The sequence below is a fragment of the Panicum virgatum genome, chromosome 6K (genome assembly GCF_016808335.1).
Source record: "Panicum virgatum strain AP13 chromosome 6K, P.virgatum_v5, whole genome shotgun sequence".
In the NCBI taxonomy this organism is placed as follows: domain Eukaryota; kingdom Viridiplantae; phylum Streptophyta; class Magnoliopsida; order Poales; family Poaceae; genus Panicum; species Panicum virgatum.
The window spans coordinates 34,011,270-34,035,288 of NC_053141.1; the positions used below are offsets into that span (position 1 = coordinate 34,011,270).

General features: G+C 43.7%; 2 protein-coding genes across 5 annotated transcripts; both read left to right on the forward strand.

Moving 5' to 3' along the window:
- The first annotated feature begins 10,129 nt into the window (after positions 1-10,129).
- Positions 10,130-11,226, forward strand: LOC120639176. The gene has a single exon (XM_039915186.1). It carries the CDS (start codon positions 10,203-10,205, stop codon positions 10,986-10,988), a length of 786 nt encoding a protein of 261 aa, XP_039771120.1. The 5' UTR covers positions 10,130-10,202; the 3' UTR covers positions 10,989-11,226.
- Positions 11,227-22,156: 10,930 nt separating this feature from the next.
- On the forward strand, positions 22,157-23,750 carry LOC120712290. Of its 4 annotated transcripts, none has more exons than XM_039998048.1 (2): positions 22,157-22,298; positions 22,596-23,750. In XM_039998048.1, the coding sequence occupies exon 2, from the start codon at positions 22,658-22,660 to the stop codon at positions 23,432-23,434; it is 777 nt and encodes a 258-aa protein (XP_039853982.1). In that variant the 5' UTR covers positions 22,157-22,298; positions 22,596-22,657; the 3' UTR covers positions 23,435-23,750. The 4 variants fall into 4 exon arrangements, with proteins under 4 accessions (XP_039853982.1, XP_039853984.1, XP_039853985.1 ...); XM_039998050.1 differs by having other exon boundaries at positions 22,158-22,306; positions 22,651-23,750; XM_039998051.1 differs by having other exon boundaries at positions 22,160-22,298; positions 22,651-23,750.
- The last annotated feature ends 269 nt before the right edge of the window (positions 23,751-24,019 follow it).

Genomic DNA, 24,019 nt, shown 5'->3' on the forward strand with positions numbered 1-24,019 from the left:
ACTATAGCCTTTGGACTAAGCACGGCGAAGTTGGAGTTATGATGGAAGATAATGAAAAAGATGACGATGGTGATAACAATCTTCCAGATTGGGCATGGGTTCATGAAGCAGGTGGCTTTCAAGATGAACCAATGGACGAGGGTGAAGCAAATGTTGCACAAGAGGAGTCACCTGACGAGCTAGGTCAGGCGTTGCTTGATGCACAGAAAGACAGTGAAACTGTGAAGGAGGCATTAAAGTTGGAGAAGATGTTGGAGGATCACAAAAGACCGTTGTTCCCTAGTTGCAAACCGGAGCAGAAGAAGTTGGGTACCACGCTAGAGATGCTGAAATGGAAGGCAACTAATGGTGTCACCGATAAGGGATTTGGTGAGCTATTAAAGATTGTAAAGAACATGCTTCCTGAGGGTAATGAACTGCCGTCAACAACATACGAAGCTAAAAAGATGGTTTGCCCTCTTGGATTGGACGTGCAGAAGATTCACGCATGTCCTAACGACTGCATCCTGTATCGCGGCGAATACGAGAACTTGGAAGCTTGTCCTGTTTGTAGCGCATTGCGGTATAAGATCAGGCGAGATGATCCAGGTGATGTTGATGGGCAGCCGGTAAAGAAGAGAGTTCCTGCAAAGTTGGTGTGGTACTTCCCTATAATACCACGTCTGAAGCGCTTTTTCAAAAACAAGGATAACGCTAAGTTGATACGGTGGCACAAAGAAGACCGTAAGGAGGAACACATGATCAGACACCCAGCAGATGGGTCCCAGTGGAGAAACCTTAACCGAGAGTATCCTCAATTTGACAACGACCCAAGGAATATAAGATTTGCTCTAAGTGCGGATGGAATGAATCCGTACGGTGAGTTTGGCAGCGCTCATAGTACATGGCCCGTGACCCTATGTATGTTCAACCTTCCTCCTTGGTTGTGCCTGAAGCGAAAGTTCATCATGATGCCGGTGCTTATAGAAGGGCCAAAAGAACCTGGCAACGATATTGATGTGCTCCTGCAACCCTTGATGGATGATCTCTTACTGCTCTGGAAAGAAGAAGGAGTACATGTGTGGGATGAGTATAAACAGGAGTCTTTCAACCTCCGAGCTTTGCTTTTTGTATGCATCAATGATTGGCCTGCACTTGCAAAACTTTCTGGACAGTCGAACATGGGATACATGGCTTGCACCCACTGTTATGATGAAACCGATGGCATTTATTTGAAACACTGTAAGAAGTGCGTATACATGGGCCATCGCCGATTCCTTCCTACCAATCACCCCCTAAGAACCGAAGGGAAGCATTTCAAAGGAGAGCCCGAAACTCATCATAAGCCTCTGTTCCGTAATGGAAAGCGTGTGTTCTCGATGATCAAGGATGTGAAGGTAGTATTTGGAAAGGGTCCCGGTAGCCAACCTGTTCCGAAGGATGACCAGGGACATGTTTCAATGTGGAAGAAGAAGTCTATAATGTGGAACCTACCTTATTGGCAAGTCTTACAGGTTCGCAACGCAATTGATGTGATGCATCTGTCGAAGAATCTTTGCGTGAACCTACTAGGCTTTCTGGGAGTGTATGGTAAGTCAAAAGATACATTGGAAGCAAGGCGCGATATGCAGCAGCTAGCTGGACGACAAGGCTTGCAACCCGAGAAGAGAGACAAAGGATGCCACTATTTAAAACCTTCCAGCTATAATCTGAGCAAAGAGGAGAAGGAAAGTATGTTCGATTGCTTGAACAGTATCAAGGTCCCGTCTGGGTACTCCTCAAATATACAGGGCATAATAAATGTGAAAGAGAAGAAAATCCAAAACTTGAAGTCCCATGACTGCCACGTCCTGATGACACAATTACTTCCGGTTATACTGAGGGGTGTTCTACCGGAAAATGTGAGATTGGCAGTTGTAAAGCTTTGTGCATTCATGAATGAAATTTCGCAAAAAGCAATTAATCCAAATAATCTAATAAAGCTGCAGAAAGACATTGTCGAATGTCTTGTCAGCTTCGAGATGGTCTTCCCACCTTCCTTCTTCAATATTATGACACACCTTCTAGTTCATATTGTGACAGAAATAACTATCTTGGGTCCTGTTTTTCTACACAATATGTTCCCTTTTGAGAGGTTCATGGCCGTATTGAAGAAGTACGTGCGCAAACGTTCTCGCCCAGAAGGATGCATTGCTAAGGGCTATGGAACAGAGGAGGTCATTGAGTTTTGCGTTGACTATCTTCCTGATCTCAATCCGATTGGGCTCCCCGTGTCACACCATGAGGGGCGACTAAAGGGAAAAGGCACACTAGGAAAGAAATGTAATATGAACATCTCTTGTAGTGAATTCAGCCAAGCAAACTTCACGGTTTTTCAGAATTCATCCAAGGTGGCTCCATATATTGATGAGCACATGAATATTATACAGTCTGAAAATCCACAGAAGAATCTTGCTTGGATTACACGCCAACATATAAAAACTTTTGATGGTTGGTTCAGACGAAAATTATTGGGCAACAATACAGTTGATCAAGAACTTCAATGGCTGGCTAGGGGACCATCAATCACTGTCCAGCAATACCAAGGGTACGAAATAAATGGGTATACATTTTATTCGAGAGCTCAAGACAAAAAAGCACCAACCAAAACAGTGGTGTCCGTATGTGTATAGTAAACAGTAATGGAGAAAAGAACAATTACTATGGTGTCATAGAAGAGATATGGGAACTTGAATATGGACCCATAGTTGTCCCTTTATTTCGTTGTGAATGGGTGGCTGGAGGAGGCGTAACGAAGGACCGGTATGGGATGACCATAGTTGACTTTAAAAAGATTGGATATAAAGATGAACCATTCGTTCTAGCTAAGGATGTGACACAAGTGTTCTATGTGAAGGACATGTCGAGCAAACCGAAGAAGAAGTCGGATAAGACGCCTGAAGCAGACAAGGCTGGAAATGAGCCGAAACGGCACATAGTTCTTCCCGGAAAAAGAAAAGTAGTTGGAGTTGAGGATATTTCGGACAATTCGGAAGATTATGACCAGATTGATAACCTTCCTCCATTCTCAGTTGACGTTGACCCTAGCATCCTCTTATCCAAAGAGGACACACCTTACTTACGTTGTGATCACGCTCAAGGCACTTTCGTCAAAAGGAAGATTATCAATGTTCCAGTAGATAATAATAATGAGTAGTAGTTTTATATAATTTATATATTGATTTCTCTCAATCAGTGATGTAATGTAACGCACCGCGTCGTATTTGTCTCAATTCTCGATACTATTCGTCCAATTAGAATACAATATCATCTTCAGATAATATTATATTTTTGCATGATATAAATATTATTTACTTTCACTAATTTTGCATTACTAGGAGTGTTGAAACATTAAATTATAAACAAATAATCAAGTAATTTGCGAATTGATTACAGCATTGTATAGGCTATTACAGAAAAGACTTTTGAATATTTTTGCTTGGATCAAACTGAATTTTTTTTGATTTATTACGAATAATAGAAGCATACTAACATATAAACTCTATAAACTACACATAATTGATAATGGTAGCATATTTGTTAATTTACTTCAATTGCTATTATTATTGTGTAGATATAATTACTATAATTATTGTTCAGCTTAAAAAATTAAGATATAAATTTTTGTTATATTATTCTAATAATTAAGTTTGTTATGAATAAATTTAAAAATATTATAAAATTTAGTGTAAATGGGAACTGACTGGCCATTTTTCATGGAACACGTTAGTGCCGGCTAGCCTTACCAGCCGGCACTAACGTGCCCTCGTGACGTCAAATTGGCACGTTAGTGCCGGCTAGTAAACCTAGCCGGCACTAAACTGCGAAAGTTAGTGCCGGCTAGGATTACTAGCCGGCACTAACGTGCCAATCTGACGTCACGAGGGCACGTTAGTGCCGGCTGGTTAGGCTAGCCGGCACTAACCGAGCCATCCCCCGCCCAACAAATTACCCCCTTCGCCATATTTTTCAGATCGCCCAACAAACCCGCCCGCGTGCGCCGCCACCTTCTTCCCCGGCCGCCTTCTTCCTCGCCCGCGCCGCCGCGCACCTCGCCGCCCGGTCCGTGCAGCCGCCCCTCGAGGTCATCCCCCGCCGTCGCGGCTGCCCCCACCGCCCCCCAGACCACGCCGCCCCTGCCTCCGCCGCCGCGCGCCTCGTCGTCCTCACGCGTGGCCCGTTTCGCGCAGCCCGGCTGTCCCCGCCGCCCCGACCACGTTGTCCCTGCCCCCGCCGCCGCACGCCTCGTCGACGTCCTCGCGCGCGGCCCGTTCCGCGCAGCCCGGCCGCCCGGCTGCCCCTGCCGCCTCGAGGTCCTCCCCTGCGCCTCGTCGTCCTCCCCTGTGTAGGTTTAGAATTGTGCACCCATTTACCTAAACATGGACATGGTAACACGTTTCTTTTTTGATTTCCATGTAAATTGTGTCATGTTTCAATGAAAGCAAACATTATTTGATAGCCAAACATCATGGCTATATTGTATTAGAGCATGACTAATATAATGGATTTATTCACCAATATAATAGCATCTGGCGTAAGGGACGAGATGATGAGCACATGGCCATTATAGCTTTTTAATTTGTGGTAATAATAAGGTTTCATGGCCATCTGAAAGTGCTAAGCCACCTGAAAATTACTTCTCAGCAAAATAGGAAGATCCTGATTAGCGACTGTAATTTGACATGATATGGGCAGTTTGTACATGAGGCCTCGGATGCATGCGTACCCATAGACTTAAATTGATTCATGCTTCCTGCAATGAGGATTCATGCCCATCTGAAAGACTGAAAGTGCTACATGCTACATGAAAATTACTTCTGAACCAAATAAGGAAAATCAATGTTAAATTCAATTCCAACCACTATAATCTAGATCACTAAGGATATATGCAAGCTATTGAGCTGTGTATAGTGTATACAGAGTGAAGTTAACTTGGAGCCAAAATGACAATCAGCACTTACAGACTACATCAATACTCTACATCAATCACTTTCATTTTTCTGTAGAGATTCAACTAAACTTTTTACATCAATAGCAACTGAATGGCTAAAATTAGATTATATTTGGCCTCCTGGTTCTATCAAAATGTTCAGCTGCCCCTTAATGCAAATAATTTCCAGTTTACTTCAAATTAATAGTACATTTATCATATGTGGGTTACCTTCATTGTTTTTCAACACGTAAACAACTACACCTAGCCTTTCTGATACATGACCATGTTTCTAGCATAATGATGCATACAAAACAGCTGCTATTGTTTTTGCTAATTCAGTGCTATGCACTTCGCTCCCCTGTTTGATTGTGAGCTTTTTAGACATGCATGTCTCCCGCCAAGAAAACTAAAATGATAACTGAATATTTGAGTAGTAGTATTCCTAAATGGGATTTTGTTTGGCCTCAAGCTGGCTCCATGAGAATGTTCAGCTGGTCCTAATGTGTTTTATCTGCCATTTTCTTCAAAGTTAAAACTAATCATAAACCAGCTGAAATACGACTGAATTGTAAACAAAAAAAAGTTGATGAACCAGCCAAGTTTAAGCAACTGTAGGGCATGGTGAATTGCGTGATGCCTCCAGCGTCTGTATGCATGTGTGTTTACATGGATGCATTTGCACTCCCTGTACTAGGAATTTTGTCTTCACTGCATGCTTGCTGTTGCTGAGATGCCCATCCTTGTGCTGATGTGCTAATCCAAAGCTTGGTGTGTTCATCCTCTCTGCCCCCACGGATTTGAACCGCAGTCAACAGAAGGTATTATAGTACTGTTTATGCTCAATTCTTGGTACAAATTTCTCCTTAATTCAGCCATGATTCAAACAAAGTGTGTGGCTTGCTGCTTTTTTATTGTTTCAGGTAGTGGAAATGGATCCTACGGACAACCAAGACGAGTTAATGCACGACCTCATTCGTGATAGTACTCAGTACGTAGCTCCAGAGTTTGATGAGGACGAGAACGATGGCAGCCAATTTTTAAACTTGCATTATCATGGCGACGAGGACCAAGATATTAGTGGGGAGGAAGAAGAAAATGTCGAGGAAGCCGAGGTATAAAATTTCAGTGATTCTTTCAGGCATCAGGATAAACGTTTTCTCAATATATATTGTTTGTGACACATGCGGCCCAGCTACGAATTATTTGTGTTATGTTGCTAGCTTTATTGATGATTTCAGTCCTTGTGTAAGGAGTCGTGCTCCAGCTAAAAATTCTTATGAATGTTTCAGTCAATAAGTTACCTAATATCATGATAATTTTCGATCTGGAACCCTTGCTTGCGGGTTATGAAGGTTACGCATACCTGCCGCGACGTCCACTAGTTGCTAGCAACCCGCTTGATAAATTTGCGATTCTTTCAGGCATCAGGATCGATGAAGCCTAAACGGAAACGTGGCTCCAAGAGGAAGATGGTAGGATGTATGACCATCACGGAGATCAACGAAGCAACCGGCGAGCCACTAGCTCCTGGTCAAATTAAGACAACATTTGTAAATCAATTGGGATATCTTGTTAGGGAATCCGTCCCCATAAAGTATAAGCTTTGGAAGAGAAATAAAGTCTCTGATCGACCTGAAGATATCGTGCCAGATTCAGAGAAAGATTTGTTATGGAAAGAGGTGTCGTTGCACTTCAACTTTCCCCCAGGCAAAGCTGACAAAATAAAGGGATGGGCATTTAAGAAGATGGCAATTCAGTTCGCCTCGTTCAAGAAAAAATTGGTGGCAAACTTTGTCAATAAGGGCCTCACACCAGATTTTGATAAAGTTTGGAAGAAGCAACGAGAGTGGTGGAATGAATTCGTGAATTATAAGCACAGTGCTGACAGCATGGCAGCTTCAATTCAAGGCAAAATGAATGCTAGCAAAAAGAAAAACTTCTATAGACTTGGGCCCGGAGGTTATAAAGTTGCCATTCCGAAATGGGAAAAGATGGAAAATAATTTAATTGTAAAAGGAATCGTACCGCAAACCTTGAGTTGGCCCAAACGAGCAAGGTATTACTTCTATGCTCATGGAGGCACACTAGACCCCGACACTGGAATGTTTGTGACTAGCGACGTACTAAGAGAGGCTGCCCAAAGACTCGAGGACGCAATGAGGCGTACCAAAGAAGGAACCTTCCAGCCCAACAGAGAGAATGACGAGCTGACTTACGCTCTTGGGAATGCGGAACACACTGGACGGACCCGAGGCGTGGGCGTAGTTCCATGGAAATATGGCTTTTTCGGAGATCTCGAAACCTACCGAAGCCGATGCAGAAGCAAGGTAGTAGTGGCTGAGAAGATTCATAGCCTAGAAAACCGGATAATGTCACTTGAGGCAGCAGTTGGGCAACGCTCGGACCAACCAGCTGCCAATGTGGAGATCAGCCCCTCTTCTCAGCGTCGTAGCAGTGTTGCTTCCACGGAGCACCCTAATTTGGGTGCCGACAGGCCGAGGGACCCCATTGACGACATCACCGTTAGGACCCAATGTGAGCTTCTGGTTCTTTATGGGAAAAAGCTTAAATTTTGTGCTGAGGGTTATGCGGAAGTCCAAGAACAGGGCGGGACAATACATTGCCAGCCAATTCCTGAAGGATTCGCCAGAGTCTTTGTTGACCGAATTACTGAAGAACGCTGGGAAGACATGGACCTCCCGATCCCTATAAGTCCTGAAGAAACAGAACTACAACATGCCGTACACACATGGATCGCGTGGCCAAAGCGCGACATAAGATTGGTGCAAGCAGACACAGATTCCGCTCGGTGCTCAAGGCAAAGATCACCAACGCCAGCTGACAGGAATCCTAGTGTTGGCCCACCTTCTCCACCGCCTGCACGGGACCCCAGCATGGATCCGCCATCACCAGCCGCACAAAGTGAGCCAATTCCGGCATCATCACAGGCCGCACAACAGAATCAGAGTCAGCGACATAAGGCATACACGGTACCTTCGGTCCAGCCATCTCAAAAGCAGCAAAGAAAGAAGAAAAAGAAGGCTCCAGAAGAGGAAGAGGCAGAAGAATCGTTTCAAACCTTCTTGCTGAAGCGCAAGCTACTGAGGGAGGCTGCGAACAAGAAGCCAGAAATAGATCCGGTTGCAAAGGCACACTTTGTTAAACACTTCATTAAAGATCCCACCAAGGAGAAAGAAAGAGAGTCGGATTATGATCGGCAGATCAGAAAGTGCTACAGCAACCCCAAGAATCGCCTGATTAATGCAAAGACCGTTCCCCAGCTCGGAGAGTAGTCCAAACAATCGATCCCTCCGTTGATAGTGCTGCATGAAGACTGTCCCGATGAATCAAGAGATCCGTTGACCATGGCTGGGATGATATTGCAAACTGATCTAACAAGGGCTCAATTGCTTGGGGAGGCCCTACAGAATGCCCGCGGCAGGAAAAAATTTGTACTTGGTGAACCTTTGATATGGCCAGAGTTGCTACCATTCCTACCAACGAGAATGGCCGAGTTACACAAATGGTATGCCGTGCAATCTAAAGCTAGTAAATTAGAGATGTTCCCAGCTCGGATTAAAGATGAGCATTTCTGGCGGGGGGCAGATGATGTATATATCGAGTTTGCATCACTCTACGATTTATACCATCAAGATGCCCTTCCCAAGTCCCTCGTCAGTGTATGGTGCATGTAAGTATTGTCTCTCGTTTCATTATTTTAGCCTTGTGTGTTGACTGATCCCCGTTTTTCTTGTGTCCCGTAGGTCAAAAATTCAAATTTGCCGAAAGAAGAACTTCCATAACGTCGGGTTCTTCGACCCCGATATTATACACGAGAAATCGCTAGCGCTAAATCCTGGAGACATAGTCAATGTTATATACAGGGGGTTGCGTAAAAATAGCATGTGTCCCTTCATTCTCTTGCCATACAACCATCAGTGAGTCGTTCTTTGTTAGACTTTTTTTTCAATCCCTTCGTATTAATAATACTATTTAATAACTATTATAATCAACATTAATTGGTTATGCGTATGTATATGCACAGCTTTCATTGGATATTGCTTTGTATTCGGATTGAGGAGCACAAGGTCATGGTGTACGACTCGTTAAGGCAAGATAAATCAAAGTACCAAGATATCATCGAGGTGGTAAATACTGCATGGGGTCGCTACCTCCACAAACACATAGGCTTGCCCATAGGTGAAATCGAGCCTCTTCATTGGGTGACTGATTTTCCGGTATGAATATACTCTCGCTACTAATGTCATTCGCAATAAACATCAGAAAAATTCTATATCGTAACCCACGTTTGTCCATAGTGTTGGAGACAGGGCCAAGGAAACAACTTATGTGGATACTACGTATGCGAGTGGATCAACTCTTTTGCAAGTGAAAAAGGGCAAATGACAGTGGAGGCATTCAATATACGTGAGCACAATCACATCTGCTCATTATTTTAATTCATTATTTTTTATTCTCATGTTTTTATCGAAAAATGTGACAGCGTTGGCGGATGAAAGAAGAACTCATTGAAATCGCTCGGATCAGGGCAATTCAAGAAGCTATATGCGGATTTCTACTCGATGAAGTCATAAATCCTAAGGGCGAATTTCATGGCGATCTCCGTCTAAGCGTCGCCCAAGAAGATCCGACGACGAGGAAGCTGATACGTTATTATAGTTGATGTGCGCAATAATTTGTAATATCTCATGTTATTTTGAATTCCTAAGTGTTCCATACATGACAAATATATATATAAATATATAATGTTAGTGTAATATTCTGTTCTAATAATACTATGCAATGCAAAGAGTACGACTATGTAGTCACATACGCTAGAAATACGTATAGCCATACGTATAAAAACGAAAAGAAAAGAAACAAAAAGAAGAAAAAACATTTAGTGCCGGCTAGTAATATCAGCCGGCACTAACCTTGCTGTCAGGACTCGGGCGGGGGCGGGCACGTTAGTGCCGGCTGGTATTACGGACCGGCACTAACATACGTACGTTAGTGCCGGTCAGAGTAGCCGGCACTAACGTCTGTCACGTTAGTGCCGGTCATTTAGTGCCGGCCACAGGGACCGGCACTAAGCCGTCCTGTGACCGGCACTAAGGTGCCGTTCTCCAACAGTGAAGGTCTACCTATGCTTCAGTCGTTTCTTATTGCGTGCTACGTACTACCTACAAAGCCCTCTAACGAACTTTTCTGCTCTTAAGGAAGAATCTAGAAGCCTAGAAGTTCATTCGCCATGAAGCAGTACAAGGATCCGCCGGCCGAGATCTTCCACCGCGCGCACCCGGCGCACGACCTCAAGCTGGTGCCCGGCGGCGGCGCCACGTTCATGTGTGACGGCTGCAAGGAGCCCGGCGAGGGGGCCCCGGTACGCGTGCGGCTGCGGGGGCGTCAGCTTCGATCTCCACCTGCCCTGCGCCCTCGCCGACGAGGACGACGCTCTGCGGCACCCCCTGTTCCCCGGCCGCGATTTCTTCTTCGTCCCCGAGCCCCCGCGCCCCCGGTGGACCAGACGATCTGCGACGCCTGCGGCGAGCCCGCGCGCGGGTTCGTCTACCACTGCTTCGAGGCCGACCTGGACCTCCACCCCTGCTGCGCGTGCCTGCCGGGCCGCCTCCTCCAGGACGGCCGCGTCTTCGAGCTCCGCCGGAAGGCGTCCTCGTCGTCGCGGCCGTGCGGTCTGTGCGGCGACCGGCGCCGCGGCTTCTGGGCGTACCGCTCCTACTTCGACGGAGAGGCCGTGGACCTGCACGTGGCGTGCATGAAGGACATGGCTCGCCTAAGCTGGGAGGCGGCGCGCATGAACCGGGTCGGCGGCGGCCACCAGATCGTCCAGGCGAGCCTGCCCAACATGGATCGTACGCTGCAGAGCTTGCGCAGGGACAGGCGGAAGAGGAATGGGTTCGACAGGTTCATCGGGATCGTTTGCACCGTGGCGAGCATCATCATTGCAGTCATCTTCGGCAACCCCGTGGCGATGATAGCCGCCATTGCAGGGCCTGGCGGTTTTCTTCGGGGTTAATTAGTTTTTTGTTAGGGATTGATGGAGTTGCTAATAAAACATCTAGGAACACAAAAGGGTTAATTTTTTGTTACCTTTTTTGTGAGTTACTTGATGTATTCAGCAGGGGTCTTTTGTATTTCATTCATTTGAAGAAGATCTATTCATGAATATTTATAGTGTAGCCTTTGTTATTCAACCACTATTGAGTTGTAAATTAAATTTCATACTCATCTTATTTTTCTGTGTTTTAATTGTATGTTACTTAGTACTATATGACTATTGGAAATGAAGAGATTGTCGTGGTGCTATAATAAACAGATTTACTCCTCATCAACGGATATGATGTCTGTCTTTTGAATTTCCAATGTAACTTACGAATACATCATGATCCGATCCTAACAAGATTTTTATTGGCGCCTTAGCCTCTATTAGCCTGGAAGTTTCTTGTCTCTCAATCATGCAACTTATAATAAAGTATAATCAATAGTAGCGTAGTATGTCTTGTTTTGCAATGCGCAACTTCCTGGGAATTATTAATAGCGCTGTTAGCTAGTGATCGACTGGAAAATTGGAGTATTCAGCTTCTCTCTCTGTATACATTTTTTTTCTACAACAGTCGACGTAACTTGGTCGACACGTACATGTGAGTAGCTCGATCGAGTCAACTGTCATGACCTTAGGCATACACGCTACCTTATCGTCTCGTCCGAGCAAGTATGATGATCTATATCTGTGACACCCTAGATGTCTGCACAGTAGAACTGCATTTATTTTATGCATCATATGCTTAATTTGTGTGAGCAAGGGTCTTATTTTAAAAATTTAAGGTTAATTGTGTAAATATGATTTGATGCAAGGTCTTTTTTATAATTTAATTTGAATAGGGTGTGCAAATGTTGCTTTTGTGAAGGGTTTATTTGTAAAATTCAGTGTAATCATTACATGGCAGGGAATTTTAATTTTTAGTCTAAAATTAAAGTGAATTTGCTTTGGAAAAGACAAAAGTCCATTAAATTCAAAATTCTTCCTATGTTTTCAAAATAACTCTTTAACCTTTGGTCAAATCAATTTTTGCACAACACCAAAGTTGTAAATCTTGAAAAGTTGAACAACTTTCATGTTGGGAACTTTTTCATTTGAGCCCTAGTTTAGGAGTTATTTTTATTTTACAGTAGGACCCCTGAACTTTTCAGAAATTGCAAAAAGATCCAGCCTTCATCTTCCACCTCTCCCTCTCAGATTCGCTCTGCCCCCGGCGCAGAGCGGCGCCGCCCGCCGCCAAGGAGGGCCGCCGGCCACTTACTGCTGCTCCACCGCCCGACGCGGCACCCCCGCAACCCCCTGGCCCCACTCCCCTCCGCGCTGGAGCACTCCTCCCCTTGCCACGCCGCCCAGTCGAGCTCCGCGGCCGCCACCTCGCCGCCGCCACGGCTAGCTCAGGGAAAAGCCCGGCTTCCCCATCTCTCGCGCGCCTCAGTACCAGGAGAGTCCCCGCAATGCATTCCCCTCACTCGTTCGCCACATCCCCGCCCCAAACCCCCAGAACACCGCCGCCGTCCGCCCGCACACCGGCGAGCTCGAGCTCACCGTCGCTCCGGCCCTCCAGAACTCCTCCGCCCACGCGGACCCCGGCAATAGCTCTGCCTCGCTCTTGCGCAGCTCCCTGGCCATTCCCCTTCCACCCTCGACCCCCGGAGCAACCTCGCCGCCGATCCCGTACTCCGACCGCCGCTGCTCGCCGTCGACGAGCCTCCTCCGGCCGCCTCCTCCTCGACCCAGATCCTCTAGCAGGTAGCGCTTGACGCCCTGAAGCTTCCTAGCCCCTCCACCCTCGCCGCCGGCGATCAGAGCCGCCGGAATCGGCCGGTCAACACCCCACCTCTGCTCTGACTCCGGCCAAGGGCCTATCTGCTAGGATTCAAAAACTTCTAGGGACCTATCTGCAAGTTTTAAATATTTTTCCTTTTGTTTCTAGGCTGAACTTTGAAAATGCCTAGAAGTTCGTAGAAAAATCAAAAAAATACATTTGGATTCCTTGTTACAAGACCTACAAGTTTTGTTACATACACATCTTCTGTTTTGGTCTGCATGTTAATCCAAGAAAAAGAATAGAATTAATAGGCTTTAATTGTTTTAGGAGTTGTACTCAGTAACTTCACGTGGTTTTTGGCTAGAATATGTTTTGCAGTGTTACTAGTACCTGGTAAAAATTTGAACCCTTTTTGACATCATTAACTAGCTCAAAGTTTCAAGATTCCTAGATCTACTGGTTTTGCTAATGTATTTATGCTGGTAGAAATATCAAAGTTCTATGTGTGAAATTTTTTTCATGAATGCATGTCACTTAAGCCTTGCTGTTGTGCAAGTTTGAAAAATTTTAGATTTGTTTAGCTATTTATTTGATTTAATGCTTGTCAAGTAGACTTTAATTGTGATAAATAGTTTCTTTGTTTAGAAAAATCTGAGAATATTGGTGAAACTCTATTTTGGTCATATGTTCACGTCTGTAAAATTTATAATCCAGAAATATTATAGAACTTTATGTGCTCATTAGTTTTACCATATGTGGTTTAATTTTGTCAAAATTATTATTTCTGTTTTATGACTAGATAAATTCTGAATCATTTATGGATCGTTCATAATCATACGAAGCCTGTTCTGAGAAATTTTGAGCTTCATAAGTGTTATAGTTTATTCTGTAGAATTTAATCCTGTTCTTGGTGTTGACAGAGTAAATGTTTTATTTTGAATAATTGGCTGCATGAAATGGCATGAAATTTACAGGATAGAGTGCTCTCTGTACTTCCTGTTTGAAGTAATTTTGTTGAGTTTAAATGCTATTTGTGTGCTGAGTTACTTATTTCTTAGCAAATCATGATTTATTTGCTATATGAACTAACTAAAACTTACTCTGTGAAGATAATCAAGTTGTCTTGTGAGGTTAATCATATTGTTTTGTGTAGTAAGACATGTTAAATAACTACTCTATAAATGATTGACCATATGCTAAGTTATGTTTGCTAATTGTTAGATTGCCACTTTATTGCAAAGTGTGTATGATTGTAATATCGTTTCTTGCATTACATATAGAAACGACTGTTCTAGCTGACGGGGCGTACGAGCTGATCCCGGAGTCCGAAGGAGGTGATCAAGAAGCCCAGGTGAACGTCGCTATACTGACTGAAGACCCGGACCAAAGTCCGGAAGAGCCCAAGGCTGATCTAGCTAGTGACTACCGCGAAGGCCAGCCCCGGACATAAACCCAGTATTTCAAATTATACACGTTATATACTGTTTACTTGTGCATTTACAGTTCTTAGGATTTGAATTGAAACCCTAGATGCATGATCCTAGGAACCTATGTACTGAACACTAGACTTGAGTTCGAGTAATTGCTATGCTTATAGGACCGGTAAAAGTCGAGTGATTGCCTGTCACCCGCGAGCTTAATAGGAGTTGCTTGTTTTCTTTTATCTGCAATCACTATAAGGACGTCGGACGGGGTCATGTTCGATATCATGACTTTGGGTGAGACCCCATCTGTGTTGATGAATTCTGCTAAGGTCGCGGTGTGTGGTAGAGGTGGTTAAGTGTTTGAACGTACTAGCCACATGCCGTAAATATGGTACGCGGTAAGCCTAGTAGCTGATCGGACTGGTGAGTGGATATACCTTTCACTCTCTGTTAGAGATAGGTTTTTATGTTTATGTTGCGCAACACCACGGGTGCAGGGAGGAAGTTGGTGCCCTATAGTCGGAGAGAGTGACCCTATCCACAAGCCGGAATGAAAGGTCAACGGTTGTTTGGGAACGACCCGACGGTGTTCCAAACGTTTGTGTTAGGTTTACCTTGCAAGGTTGGAAATCCGATTCAAATCGTCCGTCTCTCGCGGATATTGAGACCACTTGATCCCTTTGCCACACAGAGTAATAAGAGTAATATTTTTATGATCAATCTTGATGTTTGACTAAAATTCTACCATGATTGATTAGAAGTAGTTGCTTACATAGAATGGTTAATTAACTAGAATATTGAAAGCTAAAATATAAAATCAAGGACCTACTCTTTATTGTTTTTTAGCAAAAGGAAAACCAGAGCCTTACAGAACCCTGCATAGCCTAGCTAAGTGGACTAAGTATATCCGTTGACGGTTAAGTCTTGCTGAGTGATACTTTGCTTGGACTAGCATGGTATCCTTTTGGCGACGTGTTGTAGCCGTCGTGTTTTCTTTCCGCTGCTTAAACTCTGAACTTTAAACTTGTATCTTGTTTAACGTTTTACTGAGTTTGGACCTGTAATAATACTTTAAACTTGTTGTAATAACTGTTATACATGTGTTGTAAAATATATGGTTGTAATATCTCTGGACTCGCCTTCGTGCGGAGTATGCTTGTTCGATCCGAGATCCGGTGGTTGTATCGAGATGTTACCCGACAGACCAAGAATTGTTCCGTTTGAAGTGCGTTTGAGTCGGAGTTGTCTTTATGGTGATGCCCAGCGCATTTGACCCGGAATAATTCAGGTGGTTCTGCCACAGGATCTTCTGTCGCGCTTACTTACTTCGACTCAAAGGTACACAGACAAAGATCAGGTGCTGTCGAAGGTACGACCTGAACGGTCCATTTTCAAATCCCACAGTCGCATTCACCGCTAGTGATGAGGCGTTCTGAACAATTTCATGGCGCAATTTATGTATATATATGCATGCCCAATTGCATATATTCCCTCCATCACATAATACCAGCCAGACAACAGTATTTTTCTCTCACGTCAAACCAGCACCAGCCACCAGCCACAACCAACCAGCAGTACTTTTTTCTCATAATAAATCAGCACCAACCACCAGCTACAGCCAGCCGAACAGAGTGATTGAGCATTTTTAAGTTTGATCAAGTCAAATTTGTTCAATTTTAACTATAAATATTACTAGATTCGATATGAAAACAATTATCATAATATATGAGTGTTTATATTTAAAATAATTCATTCATAAGAATATTGATGGTCAAACTTGAACTAATTGGACTTTGACCAAACCTAGAAATGCTTACATTTAAGGACAAAGAGAGTACATAGGATCACCGTGTGGTTTCTCACTTAATTAGGTTCTGTTTGGAACCAAGTGCTAATAGGTGAAAGTGTTAAACCTTAGCACTAATGTATCCAAACATGAGTGCTGATAGGGTTGGTTAAAATTTAGCCAAGACTCAAAAACTTTAGCAAACATATAGATGCTAAAGTTTAACACTCAACTTTAACTCCTCTAAATAGACCTTTAATAATCACGTTGCTGAGTCCACCAGTGACTATTACTCATTCCGTCCATGATGTGCAATCCCGCGTTTGAAAAAAAAAATCTCATAAAAAGTGCAATCCTAGAAATTAGATCTCAACTACCTACCTAATTAAGTGATTAGATTTAATGTACATGTCAAAACTAACTGCATGTGGTCAACAAAAATGAGTGAGAGTCTTTTCACACCACGACTAATTTATCTGGAAAAAAAACTATTCATCAGACCGATGGAGTAAGGCCGTGTTTGGTTGCAGCCTGTAAAATTTTTGAAAAGGCATCTTTCTATATTTAAAGTACTAAACATAGACTAATCACAAAAATAATTACAGAACTCGTCTGTAAATCGCGAGATGAATCTAATGAGCCTAATTAATCTGTCATTAGAGGTTATTTACTGTAGCATTACTGTAGCAATTTAGCATCTAATTACAACCTAATTAGGTTCATTAGATTCGTCTCGCCATTTACAGACAGCAGTCGCAATGCATTTTTTATTTCGTCTAGATTTAAGTCTCCATGCAGGTGCCGAAAAAAAATTGGAATTTGGAATTTTGTAACTGAACACGGCCTAAGCATGAAAGTTCCATCAGCTGTATGGTACTTCCTGCAAATGTGATAGCACTTTCTGAGGAACTCACAAGCTGCATACTCGTACGCGACACACATGAGAAAAACTGAATATTGCAAAACTAGCAGGTATACGTACATGTACGCGTGACCGTGGTTTCACAAATTAAAGGGACGCGTCAAGTACGAGTAACTGCTTCCTTGGTACGCCACTAGTACTCATTTCTTTTATTTCCCTTTTTGTTGACCTCAGATAAGCTAGATTATGGCAGTCGTCGGATTGTTGGCAGCGGTGGTCGGCATGGCTCTTCATGTTTCCAGAAGATTCCAGGCGCAGCGTAGTATGCACGCGCTTTTGAATATATAGGCTTCGGAGAACAGACTCATCATCGGGTAGGTCGAGGTCGTCACTCGTTAGGTTCTCCGCCGCAGGGATTATATTGTCAACCGAGACGACAAAAACAAACATGGCATGCTTGCACGTATACCGTGCTAACTGCTAACAACGGCCGTTGTCATAAGAAACGTAACTATTGTTTAAACAAACACGCGTATATGTTTGTGCTAAAGTCCTCCACCATGAATTAATCTAAAGTCGTCCACACATACGCGTACAGTTAAACTTGCTTCCTGATATTGCTTAAGGATTAATTAATAGAAGTTTTGGGTAAGTCCGGTCAGATTTGCAGAAAAGAAGCTACATCGATAATATCTTTGAAATGGAAGGATAAAAACCAAACATATGTTTCGGTTTGCGTTAAAATATCTTCAGAATCTTATAACTCTATTCCATCTTATCTTAAAAATATATTTTTCACAGAAATTGACGCTATTTAACCCAAGCAAGTAGCTAGCTAGGAGTAGTTTAGATTTCTATTTAGGATTTTAAAGCAACTCTACCAGACCTCTAAATAAGTTTTCATATTAAAAATCACACTCCAATAGACCCTCTACTAAAGCCTCTATTTTGAGGCCTTCGAGAGGTCTCCAAGTCTCTTTCTCCACCCTCTATTTCTAGAGGGTCCTTAGGGAGACCTCTATTCCTGGAGGGTCCTTAGGGAGACCCCTATCCACTAACAAATGGGTCCTACCCTTTAGATTAAAAGAAGAATGTGAGATTTAGAGGACACTACTAGAGTTGAAGTTAAAAACTAGCCCTCAATGCAAAAAAAAAAAAATTACTTGCATTGTTAGTCAGATTGATGAACTCGTCCTTTTGGCATGTACTCCCATAGTTTCTTGTCTCTCAATCATGCAACTTCAAAGTATAATCGGTAGTAGTTTAGTAAGTCTTGCTTAATGCAACTGCCTGGGTGTAGCTGTTAGCTAGTGACTGACTGGAAAATTGCAGTCTTCTGCTTCTCTGTCTGTATACTTTTTTTTTTCTAGAACAGTCGACGTAACTTTGTCGACACGGACATGCGAGCAGCTCGATCGAGTCAACTATCAAGACCTTAGGCGTACACGCTACCTTGTCGTCCTGCAAGCAAGTATACACGATACTAATCAGTATCTTCCCTCGCTTATTACTTCGACTCAAAGGTAGACAAAGATCAGGTGCTGTCCAAGGTACGATCTGAGCGGTCCATCGTCCATTTTCAAATCCGACAGTCGCATTCACTGGTACTGACGGGGCGCGCGCGCGGACTCGGCTACCTTTTTCTTACAACAACAATAATTTTGCGTGCTATAAATTTGCTGAAGCAACAACAGGCGCAATTGCATGCTCGATCGTCGTTGAGTCCACCAGTGACTACTGATTAAGCATGAAACTATGAAAGTTCCATCAGCTGTATGGTAACTTCCTGCAAATGTGATAGCACTTTCTGAGAAACTCACAAGCTGCATGCTCGTACGCGCGCGACACACATGAGAAAAACTGAACATTGCAAAAGCAGCAGGTATACGTACCTAAGCGCGGCCGTGGTTTCACAAATTAAAGAGACGTGTGCCAAATACAAAGTACATATCCGAAACCTTAAACTAAACTGTTTGCCTGGCACGCTACTACTGCATTTCATTTATTTCCCTTTTTTGTTGACTTCAGTCGTCGGTCGTCGTCGGATTATTGGCAGCGGTGGTAGGCACGTACGGAGACGACCCTGGCCGGCCGGCTTATCGATCCAGTCGTCGAGGTGGAACCGGGATATTCTCCCGTATTAAAGATTGTTTTTTTACTTGTCTCTTTGACGGTCGTCCAAAGTAACTAAGGGAGCTAAGTTTTTTTATAATACATAAAAAATATAAATTTTGGAAAAAAGAAAAATATTGTAGGTACCCGACGAAAAACGAGCCTAACTTATATGCTCACCGCCGACGCAAGCGCGATGTTTCCAAAAGCTTCCAGGCGCAGCGTATGCACCGTACCTAAGGTGCACGCGCTTTTGAATAGGCTCCTGAGAACACGATGACGAATTCCACGACGACGAGTTCTCCAAGCTCCAGAGTAGTAGCTAGATCTAGAACTAGGGGTGGTAATGGGTCAACCACGAGTTCTCCAAGCCTCCAGAGTAGTAGTTAGAACTAGGGGTGGTAATGGGTCATGACTCTAGTGATATCTTCACAATCCAATAAGATTTTTAAATTTTTTAACTTAAAATTGTATAAAATTAGAACTTAATTTTTTTGGAGCCCGACTCTTAAATTTTCTAATTTAAAATCTTAAACTCTTTACCACACCTAGCGGCTAGAACAGACCCATCATTGAGTAGGTCAAGGTCGTTACTCGTTGGGTTCTCCGCAGGCATGCATTAATTGTCAACCAAGACGACACCAACGACACGGCATGTGCTTGCACCGTGCTAACTGCGCTAACGGCCATTGTCATAAAAAACGATTGTTTGATTTCTAAGGTCGTCCACAATGCATTATTATATTCTAGTAACATAGCTAGCCCTTTTTTCGAATTAATTTCGATCAACGGCACGTAAATGTACTGTGTTCGACGGCAATGCCGTGTTGATGCATGCCTATAATAATTACGTTACAGCCAAACTCTTGTTTCCGGATATTGCTCAAGGATTAATTAATAACTAGGTGTATAGCCCGCGCATTTACGCGGTTAGTATTAAAAATTCAAAAATTTGCATGTAGTTGTATCCTTACTTAAAGGTTATATTAACCTTTTACCATACATCATCCTATTCATTATCGTAAATTATATCTTATTGTTGATTAAAACAATTCAACTGTGATCTACCTATAATAACAATTTGATTAGTTGAGCTTTAATAATATTATGCAGATAATTATTCTTATTTTCATTTTATTTTGATTGATTGTTGTTAACTTTAGTTTTTATTAATAATATATATTTGTAACTGATACATAGCTAAATAGTATTTTATATTTAATTTTTTATAATGACTTTGATGGATGATTTTTAATTAGGCACAAGGGTATTTCCAGACCGCAAAGGACATCGAGGCCCCCCTCGAGGCGGTGGTGGCCAGTTCGACGACATGCTTAAGAAGTCGTGCCCTTACCACAAGGGCCCGGTCAATCATACCCTCGAGCAGTGCGAAATGCTCAAGAAATATTACAACCGCGTCGCGCATCGCGACGAAGACAAGAAGAAGGATGCTGGCGACAAAGGTGGAGATGACGAGTTCCCCCCCAGTGTAGAACGCCTTCTTCATCTTTGGAGGAGCAACGACGAATATGACTTCTCGGCAGCGCAAGCGTGAGCGCCTGAAAGTCTTCTCCGTCACCAAAGCCACGCCATCCTACCTCGATCGGTCGAAGGATACCATCACCTTTGGCCGCGAGGACCACCCCGACTATATCCCGCATCCGGGACGGTATCCTCTCGTTGTCGATCCCATCATCGGCAACACCCGCTTCTCCAAGGTGCTCATGGACGGAGGCAGCAGCCTTAACATCATGTACGCCCACACCTTGGAGCTCATGGGGATCGGACTGGACAAGCTTCGCCCCAGCAAGTCGCCATTCCACGGCGTTGCGCTGGGGAAGCGAGTCCAACCCCTCGGCCAGATCGATCTGCATGTCTGCTTCGGCACGGCAGCTAACTTCCGCAAGGAGGTACTCACTTTCGAGGTGGTGGGGTTTCGAGGATCCTATCATGCCATCCTTGGTCGTCCTTGCTACGCCAAGTTCATGGCCGTCCCCAACTACACCTACCTCAAGCTGAAGATGCCGGGTCTAAAGGGCGTCATCACCATCGGCTCTTCGTTCGAGCACGCCTACGAGTGCGACGTTGAGTGCGTTGCGCGCGCGGAAGCCCAAGCGGAGGACGTGGCCCTCACAGCCACCCTCGACAAAATGGCAAGCGAGGCCTTGGACTCCACGCACCGACACGCCGGGAGCTTCGAACCCGCCGAAGGTATCAAAAAGGTGCCCCTTGACCCGAGCCACCACGAATGGCAGTGGTGGGTAATTTTTATCGTAATGGCAGTGGTGGGCAATTTTTATTTTTCTATTTTTTCTAATTAACGTGAAAATTTTTAGACCTTGAGAGCAAACGTGGAAGCTCCGTTTATTGGCCAAATAATAAGATAATAGATGTTTTGGGTAAGTCCGGTCAGATTTTAAAAAAACCAAACATATGTTTCGGTTTTGTGTTAGAAATATCTTCGGAATCTTATAACTCTGTTGCATCTTATCTTATAGATATATATCTTATCTTCGATGCAAGTCAGCAAGTGTTAGGACTTTTGTTTGCAAATGATATATGAAGGATGATTTGATGGTGATTTGTTTTAGTTCTATTTGTTCGTATGTTTATTTTGCAAAACACAGTAAAGACGCATACGCTCGTATACCAGCACACACAACCCTATCCCTATGAGCACCTCTGAGCCGGCAGATCCTCAAGATGGAGAAAGTCACCACAGACGCCTCGTGGCCATGCCGCCTACCACTGGAAGAATAGCACCGGATAAATTCTGAAATAAATTTAAATTTAGGAAAATGCAAGCACCCGTATCGAGTTGAGGACTAGAACCCGGATGGCCAGGTTCCACAATAGGAGCCTTACTAGCTGAGCTTTGATCATCAGTTTGCCATTTGTCCGATTCGTATGTTTAATCCCAGTGGATGGACTTATGCTTAAATCCTTGCAGTATGCTAGATGGGGCTTATTCTTGTGATGGAGCAAAATATCGATATCTACTAGTCACACATGGATGGGCCTGATTTTAGTTTGTGACGACATATGCAGTACATGTTTGTGACACGGTGTTGTGTGCACGCATTTCCTCCGTGCACCCACTGGAATATAAGGGCACGCAGTGAAGGTTATTCAGTTGACTAACTTGTCAATTAACCTAGTAGCACCGACTATACATACACGTCATTTTCTTTTGCGGAACAAAGAGTGCATACACGTCTTGACCGAAGAACGCTTGGCAAAAGGCTATACTTATAAATACAGAGGCATGGCTCCTTATTAGCTAATAAGCCTGTAACCGAGACGACTGCCTATTGACGTTCTGAATCAGAATCAGGTAATAAGGTAAAGAGTTTATGATTTTATATACTAGTTATTATCAGATGCTATTTTCAGCTGTTCTTCGATCTAAAATCAGAATCAGTTATATGTTTTATTACGCATCTAGATATGCTACATAGTAAAATCAATTATCTAAAAAAATCAAAATGACCTATAATTAGAATTGGAGAGTTTTTATGAGATGACGTATCAAATATGCATGCGGTAGTAATAATAATATTTGCTCATCAACATCGATCGATCTTAAGTTTGTTTCCTAATTAATTATTAGTGAACTTTACTCGATCTGCAGGGCCCTTCCCTGTGTGATAATCTGCAGCTGATGAGAAGAAGAATCCTGGTGGTAGGTTGACCATGAAGATGTACGAGAAACCCCCGCCGGAGATCATCCACTCGGGGCGCAAGCTGAAGCTGTTAACCAGCGACGACGATCCCCGCTTCAGGTGCGACGGCTGCCACGAGCCTGGCTACGGCCTCAGGTACACGGACAACGGCGGCGGCGGCCAGAGCTTCAACCTGCACACATGCTGCGCCCTCGCGGAGAAGGAGCCCACGATCAAGCATGGACTGTTCGGCGACCTCAACTTCGAGTTCCTCGTGGAGCCCACGCCCGTCGTCAGGGACACACAAACCGAAACAATTTGCGACGCCTGCGGCGAGGAAGCGCGCGGGTTCGTCTACCACTGCTACAAGAAGGACCTCGACCTCCACCCCTGCTGCGCGAGCCTGAAAGAGAGAGCACTCCTGGACGGCCGCGTCTTCGAGCTCCGCCGGAAGACGTCAAGGCCGTGCCGCCTATGCGGCCACCGCCACAGGTTCTGGGCGTACCGCTCCAGGTTCGACGGCGAGGACATGGACATCCACGTGGCGTGCTTGAAGAAAATGGCCCGCGAAAGCTGGGATGCCGCCTACAATAACCGGGTCGGCGGCGAGCAGATCCTTCAGGTGAACGGGTCCAGCATGGACCGCATGCTCCAGAGCTTTGCTGGGAATAGTCAGAGGAGGGGTGGGTTCGACCAGTTCATCAAGGTCTTGGGCAACTTGGCGAGTATCATCATCGCCGTGATCTTTGGAAACCCCGTGGCGATGATGGCCGCCATAGCGGGACCCGGTGGTTTACTTCGGGGCTAGACTTTAATCGATTGATCGAGCTACTTAAAAGTATCAAGAAGTTTGTGGGGTTACTTTTTACCTTTTCGTGAGTTTGCTTGGTGTGCATTATTTCTTATCTATTTCATCCAATAATAGAAGATTGGTGTATTCGTGTATGTTTAGGTGTAGTCTTTGCTATATTCGACCATATTTCATTACTCAGTTGTATGGACAGACAGTAAGATTTTGGGCTTGTTTAATTTTTTTCTTTAAACTTACGTATGTTACTTTTGTATGATATGACTACTGGATTTGTATATATAGAGACTATATATAAAATTTGGTGCTAAAAGGATGTCTGTCTTATGAATTGCCGATTCAACTTATTATCCTAGACAAAGTGCAGTTGTCTCCAGACTACACGATCCTAAAAGAAAATTAAATTGGCTCTAAGTATCCTAGCTGGAAGTTTCTTGTCTCCAAAAAGAATTGACTTTAAAATATATAGTTCCACAGTAGAGTTGAAGTCTTGTTATATGGAAAATGAAAGAAAACATATAACATCGGTGTATTATTAAACAACACTTTATTGTTTTAGTGCAACAACTAAGATATATATATGTA